At 45.3% G+C, this 12,410-nt stretch overlaps 1 protein-coding gene across 1 annotated transcript in view; it reads right to left on the bottom strand.

The window, feature by feature from the left end:
* Positions 1-2,047: 2,047 nt before the first annotated feature.
* The window catches only part of Fkbp9 (FKBP prolyl isomerase 9), a 57,275-nt gene continuing 46,912 nt past the window's right edge, over positions 2,048-12,410 (bottom strand). Inside the window, 3 exon segments of the mRNA NM_001007646.1 lie at positions 2,048-3,401; positions 5,545-5,708; positions 8,200-8,345. Coding sequence (NP_001007647.1) covers positions 3,225-3,401; positions 5,545-5,708; positions 8,200-8,345 — 487 coding nt within the window. The 3' untranslated portion in view covers positions 2,048-3,224.

The raw sequence follows: 12,410 nt of genomic DNA, 5'->3' as shown, positions 1-12,410 counted from the left end.
AATACCAACTAGGCCAGCTCAAAGGAACTGTTCCAGGAGAAGCTATAAAGTTGCTGTTGCTTACACAGCTTTTTCATCAAGATATAAAAATAAGTAATAGGGTGCCTCAAAATTTTCTTCCTTTTGAGCCTTGAAAAGGCAGGCCACAGAGGCAGGATACATGATGGAGCAAAATTTCTACCTCATGACCAGGAAGTAAAAAGCAGAGCACACCACCATTCTAGTCTCCTTGAAAGGCAAGCTCCCAAGGGCCTATAGGCTTCCCACCAAGTCAGCTGTGGTGGCCCTTGGAGAGTTGATGAGATTCTCAGTTCAATATGCAGCAGTGCACAATGTGCATGTAATGCATGGAATTACACCTGTAATTCAGCCCTCAGCTACATGAGACACTGAAGACCAGCCTAAGCTAAAGACGGATGTAAAAAAAAAAGCTGATCTGAGTGTGACAGTGGGTGTCTACAGAAGCTGGAGAAGGAGGATCACCTGAGTCCAAGAGTTTGATAATAAAACTAAAGACATAAGACCCCAGACTCAAAAAAATCCAGCCCTCATCAGCATTTTTTTTTATTAACTTGAGTATTTATTTACATTTCGAGTGTTATTCCCTTTCCCGGTTTCCGGGCAAACATCCCCCTAATCCCTCCCCCTCCCCTTCTTTATGGCTGTTCCCCTCCCCATCCTCCCCCCAACAATCTAGTTCACTGGGGGTTCAGTCTTAGCAGGACCCAGGGCTTCCCCTTCCACTGGTGCTCTTACTAGGATATTCATTGCTACCTATGAGGTCAGAGTCCAGGGTCAGTCCATGTATAGTCTTTAGGTAGTGGCTTAGTCCCTGGAAGCTCTGGTTGCTTGGCATTGTTGTTCATATGGGGTCTCGAGCCCCTTCAAGCTCTTCCAGTTCTTTCTCCTTCATCAGCATTTTAAATATAAACCATGAAAGCTGGAAATGATTCTGTGGCTAATTAAAATACTAACTTAAGGATGAAGCACCCGCATAGTATTAAAAGATTAAAGTGTCATATTGGCAACTGGGCCTAAATGATTGCCAGCACTCTCTCTATTACATAAAAATACTCCAGTTTCACAGGAAAGCCAAGAGGAAAGGACTTTAAAATAAATGGCTGCTCCTGAAGACCTAACATAGTAGCAGATGGCACAAGAGCCAGGGAGTGCTTAGGTTGCAGTCCTGCAGACAGGCCAGCAATAAACTCATCTTCCCACTCTCCTCCTTCCCCTCCCCCTCCCACCCCTCTCTTCCTCTCCCTCTCACTCTCCAGGTTAGAGGGGGCCGTGCTATGTGACCTCACTGGCCTGGTACTACCCACTCTATGACCCAGGATGGCTTCCAACTCCAGCGAGATCTGCTTTACCTCCTCGGCACCGGAATTACAAGCACTCAGCAGCACATCCAACTTTTTTACGTGGGTTCTGGGAATCACACTCCAGTTCTCATGCTCCGGTGCATGGCAAGCACTTTACCAACTAAGCCATCTCCCCAAACTCCATTCTTCCCAAACTGCACATTTCATGAGGCCGACCTGGGAGAGAGACCCCGTCCCTGAGGTCCTTTCCACCTGGCTTAGGTGGGGGTTCACCTGATGGGAGCCAACCGTAGGCAGCAGACAGGAGGGTGAGAAGAGATGGTATCTCTTACCCTTCAGCAGGCTGCAGTGCCAGCCATGCAGTGTGTAGCTAGATGCCTCAGCACACACATTCAGGCAGCGCTGCTCCAGCTGATTCACCTGAAACCCCAGACCTAGGAGTGGCAAGCTGCTTCCAGCTATCACTAAGCAACCCTATCTTCTCAGTATCTCAGCATTCTCTGCTGCCCTGAGCCCTGCCCTCACCTGTAAATAGCCCTTTCAATAAGCTTATCGAGTGAGTTTCCTGCCAGTACTTCCTCCCCACCCCCACCCCACTCACAATGCTCTGCAATAAATGCAATGCTATCCTGCCAAGTTTTTGTCAAGGGGACTTCAACCACACAGTGCATTCATTCTCTTAAGGTCCTCTAGACCTTCAAATAAAACACCATAAAGCCAGATGATATGATTCAACACTTTATATCAGAAAAAAAGATCAGTTTTCCAACAATAATTCCACTGAATGAGTGCACAGCATTTGCATGAACTACCTCAGGGCAATATCAGTACAAAACAGTTCAAATTTGTAAAAAGGTCATTTCAAAAGGAAACCTCCTGATTACTTCAGGGTGAGTGCCAACACCACTGGGAACCGAGGACATAAGGCAGGAACATGGCTACCACATGGTGTGGGAATGGGCTGGCCTGAATAACAGTATTGCTCTTCTACAGCAGGAGACCCCAAATTACCCTCCAAGACACAAATGGGTGGCAGAAAATGTCACCTTCATTTGTTGGGATAACACATACACTTTAGTCACAGTAAAATTTTCTGTTGGCTGACCAGTGAGACCCAGCCATCAGTCCTACATGTATCTATCCAAAGAAATACAGAGTAGAGAGAGAGAGAAAGAGCCCTATGGGATAGTGTCCGAAAGATAAGGAAGAGCCAAACAGATAAGCCTATGTAGCAACTGCAGGTGAAACCCTCTACTTGGGAGCTAAGACAGCTTCCATTTGGTCTGTGTTTTTCCTGTCCAAGAGACTCCTGTTAACCTTTAAGTGACAGACACTACAATTGGAGGGCTGCCAGTGTAGAGAGTGAACTGGAAAGCATGAAATGGATTTATAGGGACGGTGACAGGGGGTGGCTGTTGCACAGGCCCTGGTATAACCAGAGATTGTGCAGAACACTGAAAAGAGCAATGGCTGCTGTCAATGAATCTTGCTGGAACACGTGTACCCTTTATCTTTCTGCCCGTAGTGAACATTTTTTAAGACACCAGCAAGATTTAAAAACAAATCATTTCTTTAGGTAGACACCTGGGTACTTGTCATTTCTTCCATGACAGCTACATCTTCTATGAAATAATTTTCCTTTAGGATCACAACCTTCCAGAAGACTTACAAATACGATTGGTGCTGCAGGCTTTCCTATGCCAAGGTGCTCTATACAGATTCTCTTTACTGTCACTGGAAACCCACCCACGTTCTCAACATGGGCACCAGGTACTACATGGCCCACCTATTACTGGCTACTCTCAAACCTTCCTAGAAATCTTCACACCTTGACAGCATGCTCCGCCACGACAGGTCGCTTGGTGTCATGCACTCCTAGGCACAAACTGGTTCGTGTCAGGCTTACAGTTCATCGTGTTTGGTTTCCTGATCCTTGAGTTTAAATTCCTCAGCTGTCACCTTCCCATCTCCGTTCCGGTCCTGGTTGGTGAACATGTTCTTCACGATCATTTCAGCATTAAAACCGGGAGCCAGCTTCCCTTTTCCTGATGCCACTTGGGCATGAATGTACTCTGAGAACTGGAAAAGGGACAGGACAAATGTGAGAATGGCAGCGCTGAGCACGCAGAACCAAGCCTGAAACGTTGCAGCATGAGAGTGGGAAGATTGACAAATAAGAATCTGTGCTTGGGCTGGAGAGATGGCTCAGCCATTAAAGGCTAGGCTCACAACCAAAAATATAAGAATCTGTACTTTAAAACCAAGTTGTTTTGAGAATGACGTGACCTGGGTTTCTTAGATGCAGACTGGAGATATGGATAACCAATTAAGAGCATTTAGTTCCCAGGCCTCATGTTGGGTAGTTCATAAACACCTGTACTCCCAGCCACAGGGGATCTGATGCTATCCTCTGGATTCCTTGGGTGCCTGTTACTTCAAGAGTCCTTGGGATGAAGGTATCCAATATGCTTCAGCCACCAGAACAGCTTTAGCCTCCCACCTGAGGCTACCCCCTCCAAAAATAGTGTTGTACCCACACATTCATTCATTCACAATCAAAACCTACCAGCATCCACCATGTGCCAAGCATCATTCTAAAGTCATGGGATACTGCATAAACAGAACTTCTCTTGTGATACTGGCATTCTACATGAATAGGATAAGTAAATTACACTTTAAGTTATAAAATAGAGTGTTCAACCAAGAGAGAGTGAGGCAAGAGAAAGCAAGATAAGGTTAACTAGGGAGGGGATTTGAAACAATAAATTTGGTGGTCAGAGGAGAACCTCTGAGACCTGGGAGACTTTGTGCAAAGACTTGAAGGAAGTCGGGGAATGAGCCAGACAGTTCTCTAAGCTGAGTCTGTTCTAAGCCTGAAGAACAGTTGGCTCAGAGGGTGGAAGCCTGCCTCGTGGGTTCTCAGAACACATGCAATGGACCGCCCAAGCAAAGAGAGAAGCTGGTGAGGAGGTGGTAGCAAGCAAATGGCGAAGGCCCTGACAGCCAGAGGGAGGCTTTGAGATGGGTCTCTGCAAGTCGTGAGAAGCCAGGAGCTATGACTGGCTCATGGAGAAGCTCTGGGTGAGATGGTCTTTGGGTAGGGCTAGTAAAGCAGGTGATAAGAATACAAGATGTGGAAATAAACCTGGTGCAAACCTTTACGCAGGCAAGACATCCATATGCATACAGAATGGAGGGCTAGTCACAACGGGAAGCTGAAGTCTCAGCTACTTGGAAGGGAGATGGTTTGAACTCAGATATTCAGGGCTAGCCTGGGCAAGAGAAGAACCTATCTCACAAAAGCAAAATAAAGGCAGGCACAATGGTGCCTACCTTTATTTCCAGCAGTCGGGAGGCCGAGGCAAGAAGACCATGAGTTCAAGACCAGACTCAGCTACAGAGCAAAACCTCATCCCAAAACAAAAGAACAAATAAAAACAAGAATGCATTTAAAAACACATACACACAAACAAAATCGGAGCAGTAGAGGAAAGCAGGACAAGTCTCTTGAGGTTCTGCTATAAAAGTAGCATAGAAATGGAAACACTAGAAAGACATCAAGACAACATGAACTAATTGTACTGGACATGGTGGTATGTGCCTATCACCCCAACACATGGGGGGCTGAAGCAAGAGGATCCCAAGTTCAAGGACAGCCTGGGCAACACACTGGACTAGGTCTCAAACACAAAGGAGACTAGAGAAAAACAAACAAAACCAGGTCTAGGAAAAGCTGATGGGGTAGGAAGACAAAGGGGTGAAACTGGAGATTGTGCTTGAGAAAGCAGAAGGGAATGAGCCTGGGCCCTAATTCATGCACAATGACAGGACAAAAGACCACTAGTGCTCAGCTCCACGAAGAAGCTGTGGCCCCTGCTCAAACACTGGGGAGCTGAGACCTTGGGTAATTACTCTCTGCGGGTTCTTCTAAAACCTAGAATGCTGCTCACATGGCTGTCCTGAAGGTGGAGCTGGAAAACGTGGAGAAACAGCGAGCGACCAGTGACTGGAAACTGACTCCAGATCTGTGTATTTGAGACATCCCCTCACCTCTCAGGAGCTCTGTTCTTTCATGTGACAATGTGTGTAAAGCACACGTGCCAGTTACCACCATTACACGAGATCTGCATGGCCAGCTCCGTCCTCAGCCCTCAGCACAGTAAATGGACCCCTGCCCCCAGGAGGCGCCTGAATAATGGGCCCTCCTACAAAGGTCATTTACCTCCTCCAGGAGGACTTCTCCGTTGCCATCCTTGTCGATTTCTTCAAAGAGGTTGGGAGACACTTCACCATTCCATATGAACATGTAGCCCTCCGGGAGGCCAGACACAAGCTCCAGCAGTTCAATGTCAAACACTAGGACGGCACTGCCAGGAACCTCTCCATCTAGTCAACCAGGTAGAAGGAACACAGTGTTAATGCAGGCTGGTGGTTGGGACCATCCACCTGCGCTGTCCTCCCCAGCCTCTAGCCACCATACCCAAAGATACTAGTTCCCAGCTAGAGTAGTGCCAATGCCCGAATGAAGTCATGAATAATTATTATATATTACATAATTATTCCATATTGTCTTGATACGTCTTTCCAGCGTTTTCATTTCTTTGCTCCTTAAAAGAGGATAATACTTTTTTTCTTTTTAAGGAATAAAATAAACTAGATCCCTGAATACCCCATACAGCAAGGATGACTATTGTTTCATGAAACCTGAGTCTTAATTTACATGTAAATTAAATGGAGAGGCTAGGGAGATGGCCTGAATTTAGTTCCCATTGCCCATGTCAGGCATGGGCAGGCAAAATGACTTGGCAAAAAAAAAAAAAAGGTGTTTTCCACTAAACTTAAGGGCCTGAGTAAGATCTCCAGGAGGACCCACATGCTAGGAGAAAACTTAATCCAAAATTTGGCCTCTGACTTCCACACATACACCACAGCATGTAGCATGTACCTTCTCTCTCTCTCTCTCTCTCTCTCTCTCTCTCTCTCTCTCTCTCTCTCTCACACACACACACACACACACACACACACACACACACACACACACACACAACAAACAAATAAATAGATAAATGCAAGTTAAATAAAACATTTAAGTCAGACATTGTAGCACCCCCTCCTAATCCCAGCCTTGGAAGAGGCAGAGACAGGCAGACCCCTGGGCCAGGCTACGCAGCCACTGTAGCTCACGTAAGCCAGCGTGAGACCCTGCTTCAAACAGCAAGGTAGATGTCTCCTAAGGAAAGACACTCAGAATTGCCTCTGGCCCCACACATGCACACATATGCACTCACAAATACATGTGACCCACACAAGCATGCACTTACATAAGTGAGTCAATTCTATGGTTATATGGAATTCAAAATGAAAGACGAAAATGCAATTGTTAGGCCAAGTATGTTGACCTAAAATTCTGGCACTTGGAAGGTTGAGGCAAGAAGATTGAAAGTTTGAGGCCAACCTGGGCTACATAGTAAAATGTTGCTTCAGAAAGCCAAAAGTAACAAGCCCAGAAAAAAAATATTCTTTACTGGGTTTTGTTTTGTTTTGTTTTGGTAAAAACAAAATATTCAAAAGCCATCGGTAGGAACAATAGTTGTAGAACCATTTTTTCTTTTAGGTGTGGGAGATCAAGCCAGGGCCTCACACATGTTCAGCAAGCACCCTATCACTGAGACGTCTCCCAACCCCAATTATAGGATTTTAGGATAAACTTAATGGCTGAACTTTAAGGAGAATAACTGATGCCTAAAAATTATTTCCAATTCAAGGTCAGTATATACAATAAGACTCAAAAGTAGCACTATAAGTATATGAGTATGTATATACATATATAATATATATTGTTATAAATTATAAATTATATTTTGGTTTTTTTTATTTTTTTAAAGATTTATTTATTATATATAAGGACACTGTAGCTGTCTTCAGACACATCAAAAGAGGGCATCAGATCTTATTACAGATGGCTGTGAGCCACCGTGTAGTTGCTGGTATTTGACCTCAGGACCTCTGGAAGAGCAGTCAGTGCTCTTAACCACTAAGCCATCTCTCCAGCCCATAAATTATATTTTGAAATTCATTTTTTGGTGCTAGAGATTAAACCCAGGGCCTCACACATGCCAAGCACACAATTTTCCACAAAACTATTATTTTATATTTACTATATGATATAATTATATGCCCTAAGAAAAATCTTAAAGAATACATACATATTGTTTGAGACTTTTTTTTTCTGGGATAAATAAGAGGAAGAGACAGTAAGTGATATATTTTTTAAAGTTTTTTCTTAAAAAAAAAAATGAAATCACCCTAACATACCAATCACTTTTACAAACTGGTGCACTACCCTGCCAGCTGTCAGCAGTGTAAAAACACCATGAAGGAATATTCAGGAATCACAAAATAATCACGTAAAATATCACCACGGCAGTGAGGCAGAGGCTGACTTTCCCAGAGCTCAAAAGCAACCTCTGCCTTACAGCATCTTCTTGGCTGACTCACAGGCTGCAGAGGAGTGCACAGCAATGGCCTGCTCGCCCTACCTGGCCCAGGAAACAGTTCTTAAGAATCAGGCAGTCTAACCCCAAACCACCCAAAGCCCTCCCGTAGGGCCTGGCCAGATAAAGCTGCAGACCAGTGGTGTGTTTTCTTGGAGCTGACTCTTTCTCAAGAAGTCAGGGACAGTGTAATGGGAATCTGAACAAAATTTACAAGGTCTTTAACTAAAAACAATGCTCAAAACTCCTGAAGTTTTCTTAATTAAAAATCAAACAAACGAAAAACAGAACCCACAAACCCTTCAGTTCAACGTGGAAGCTATACTTCTGACCCATGCCTTCAGATGGTGACTTTCTCAGCACTCCCGAACACTATCGCTCACCCACGCCAGCTTCTCCGTAGCCCAGGTGGGGCGGGATGATCACTGTTCGCTTCTCTCCCACGCACATCTCTCTGAGACCCATGTCCATCCCCAGCACGACTTGTCCAAATCCCAACACGATGTTGTAAGTTTTGCCTAAATTCCACCTGGAAAAGAGAGGAATCGAGTACCGATCAGCGGAGGCAGAGGGTGTTCTAGGAAAGACGTATAGTCCCGAACAAATGGCAAACCGACCCGCGGCGGGACACACTGCAAAACAACCAGCCTGCCTGCTTCTGAATTGGCAAAGACATAAATGACAGAGGAACAGTTCCACAGTACAGGAGCTGGCGTGGGGCCTTACTGCCATGAGGGATCCTATAGGCATGCTGGAAAATATAAAGTGGGAACACTGAGCTACGTGGACATTCCTGGTGACAGCTGACTCTACAGTGTCCCCAAGGAGTAAATTCTTTGCCTATAGACAGGCATTTTATGAGGGTATAGTACATACAGTGTAGTTGGGAGCCTGAGTTTTATTTTATGTTACTGATGTTATTTTAAAACACTATGCAGCTCAGGATGGTCTTGAAATAATTTTATAGTCCAGGATGACCTCAAACTTCTGATCCTCCTCTCTCAGACTCCAAAGTGCTAGCAGGCAAGCACCAGGTTCAGGACCTTAGCTTAAAGGCCTGAGTTAGAAGCCTGGTTCTGGCACTAGAGAAGTGGCCCAGACATTCAGAGCATTGAAAGCATCCTGGGTCTGCTGCTTCATTTGACCTGGGAAATGTACCTTTGGTTTCTCTGTCCAGAGTGTAGAGATAGTAACAGTCAATAATAAATATGTTTGACCCACAGGAAAGCAAAGAAAAAGTGGGAGGTGCTGATCCTGCTAAAATTCCATTAAGCACAAAGTTCAGGGATCCTGAGGACATGGGGAAAGAAGTTGGCCCCATAGCCTCAGCCATGACTAAAAATCTACCACTTCTCAAATGGCAAAATGACAGTGATTATGTTCTTCATTCCCAAAGAAGAAATATCCTGCCATCCCTCGGTGCCTATCACCAGGTGGTTACAAGGAGCAGACGTCTCCTTCAGGTTACAGTCCCTAGGGACCTCCCAGCCTCCACAGGCCAAGATCTCCACTCCCTTCTCTCCTTCCCAAGGCCCTCTGATGGCTCAGCAGACCCAAGATGACCATGTGCTTATCCTACCTGGGGAGAAAATGACCCAGAGCCAACACCAGCACAGGATGTCCTCGGGAGAGTCCTGTGACGGAGCCACCTCTGACCTACTGGCTGTCAAGCCTCTCTCAGCAACCAGCAGTCTCCTGGCTGCCTCTCCAGGTCCCAGCTGGAAGTAGTACAGGTCTCTGAGTCTCAGAATAGTCAAGACCTTGCTTATGCCATAACAAACACCCAGTTGTAACACACAGCCTAATAGAATCCTCTAAGCAAACAATTCCATTGCTACTTTTCTCTGGGGTCTCATACTTTTGTTTATTTACTTATTTTGTGAGATTTTCAAGCACCATCCTCATGCCTTACGTTCTCCTAACCCTGACCCCAGGTTTCCTGCTTCCTGGATCCTTATCCCGTGGCCCTTTGAAATTTCTATCTCTCCTCGAAGCAGCATCGTGCTGGCAAGTTTTATGTCAACTTGGCACAAGCTAGAGTCACTGGAGAAAAGGGAGCCTCAATTAAGAAAGTGTCTCAGTAAGATCCAGCTGCAGACAACTTGTAAGGCATTTTCTTAATCAGGGAGTGACTGGAGCAGGTCCGGCCCACTGAGCGTCATACCATCCTGGGCAAAGTGGCCCTGGATTCTATAAGAAAGCAGCCTGAGCCTTGGAGGACCAAGCAAGTAAGCAGCAACCCTCCACCATGACTGTTGGAACCATGAACCCACAGATCACCAGGGAACCCAGGAATGTTAAGCACCCGGACTGTTCTTTCAAAAGAAGGACATAACCTGTTCTTCCAGAAAGCTGGGACCTGGAAGTGATTAATAGCTTGGCGACCTGTGTTATCTGTTGGGCGAGACCCTATCAAACTCCTACAACCAAGACCATAGGTGGCTAATTATCTAAATGACTTTTACAGCCAGAAGTTCTCCCAAGCTCCCACAACCATGACCAGGGGTGGCTAATAGCCCAATGACTTCTACATTATCTGTATGACTGAGAGACTGAGAGCAGGCTACAACCTTCCCGGGGCCTTGAAGTCAGTCCAGGGAGCATACCTCTAAAACCCATCTTGGAAGAAATGACAAGTTTCTGAATGAAGTTCAAGATGTGATCATACTTCCTTGTGCAGCAGGGATTGTATGACATCAAGAAACTTTTTTTAAAAGAAACTTTTCTCCAAATTATACTGTTTAAATTTGTTGTATTAGACTCCCTGAAGTCGTGATCTGGGTTCATGAAGTCAATTTGAACCAAGTTGTTCTCTTAAAGGATTTCTTTCTTTTTTTTTTTTTTAAGATTTATCTATTTTATGTATATGGGTACACTGTTGCCGTCTTCAGACACACCAGAAGAGGACACTGAATCCCATTACAGATGGTCGGGAGCCACCATGTGGTTGCTGGGGATTGAACTCAGAACCTCAGGAAGAGCAGTTAGTGCTCTTAACCACTGAGCCATCTCTCCAGCCCCTTGAACCAAGTTTTCATTGTCATCTCTTCCTGGTTCACTTCCCTGCCTGAACACCTGCAGGGTCGTCGTCAAATGGCCTCTACATCAGCTCCTGCCTCCAGGTTCCTGCCCTGCTTGAGTTCCCATCCTTATTTCCTTCAATATGAACAGTGATGTGGAAGTGTAAGCCAAATAAACCCTTTCCTCTCTGTGATGGTTTGCATATGCTTGGCCCAGGGCGTGGCACTATTAGAAGGTGTGGCTTTGTTGGAGGAAATGTGTCACTGTCAGGGTGGGCTTGGTGACCCTCCTCCTAGCTGCCTGGGGATGCTCAGTCTGTTCCTGGCTTCCTTCAGGTGAAGATGTAGAACTCAGCTTCTCCTGCACCATGCCTGCCTGGACACTGCCATGCTCCTGCCTTGATGATAATGGACTGAGCCTCTGAACCTGTAAGCCAGCCCCAATTAAATGTTGTCCTTTATAAAACTTACATTGATCATGGTGTCTATTCACAGCAATAAGACCCTAACTAGGACACTCCCTATCTTGTTTTGGTCATAATGTTTCATCACAGCCATAGAAACCCAAGTAAGAGAAGCAGCTACCCCTTGCCTTGATAACAACCACCCACACCAGTGAACTGTTGTGTTGCTTGTACCCATGTAGGGTTTGAGGTGGCCAGGAGCATAGTTGCCTGCCATCCTTCCCATGATTCCTTTATTTGGAATCTTACACACACACACACACACACACACACACACACACACAAAGGCCAGCAAGGATGTGTAGCCACGGCTCTTGCCTGTGAATTTACAGGTAACAAATGACTCTCAAGGAATTTTTATCGCAATTTTTTCCTTAAAAAGCAGGTTTCCTGCATCCCATGGCTTCTGCTCCATAAGAATATGGTGATTCCACCAAACATCAGAATGCAGGAAGTCTGATCTCTGCCCCTCAGATGCATAACCTACACAGACAAGAAGGAATTTCTTTGTCTCCCAGCCCCATGTCCCCTTTCTTGGTCTGAGCAGCAGAGCCGAGACAGGAGCACTGAATGCTGGGCCATTTTCACATGTGTGAGCTCTCTGATCCTTCCCACTGCCTCTGAATACTTTCACAACCAGTGGCTGGGATTGCTCTGTGAGGTCTGATCTCTGTGACTCAGAGCCACTGAGGTTAAGGACATATTTCATCAATTCTAAAATGTGATATTTTTCCCTGCACATTTTAACAGCTCTGTGACTATGACTGACTGACAGGGCAACACTTCTGTGTTTTTAGAGAGACATAAAATAGTATTTCCAATACTAAGAGAGTTTTGGATTTGATGGAATAACACTGAATGTGCCACAGTTTGCAGGACCTCATAGTCCAAAGCCAGACTCCCAGACAAAGTGACAGTTAAAAGAGAGGCACCTTCACGCTCAGGACAAACAGCTCTCCAACTCTGGACTCAGACCTAAATCAGGCTCAGCATAAAAGTGGATGTTCTTATACAAAAATATAAAGTCTGAAAATCATTTTTTCCCAGAGAAGACTGAATCAATTTCCAGACACACTTGAGATTCAGAGTCACGGGAAGCAAACTTGTCTT

Source organism: Rattus norvegicus, chromosome 4 (genome assembly GCF_021556685.1).
Source record: "Rattus norvegicus strain SHRSP/BbbUtx chromosome 4, alternate assembly SHRSP_T2T, whole genome shotgun sequence".
Taxonomy (NCBI): domain Eukaryota; kingdom Metazoa; phylum Chordata; class Mammalia; order Rodentia; family Muridae; genus Rattus; species Rattus norvegicus.
The sequence above is the reverse complement of the archived record's forward strand: the minus strand, read 5'-3'. Positions and strand labels throughout refer to the sequence as shown.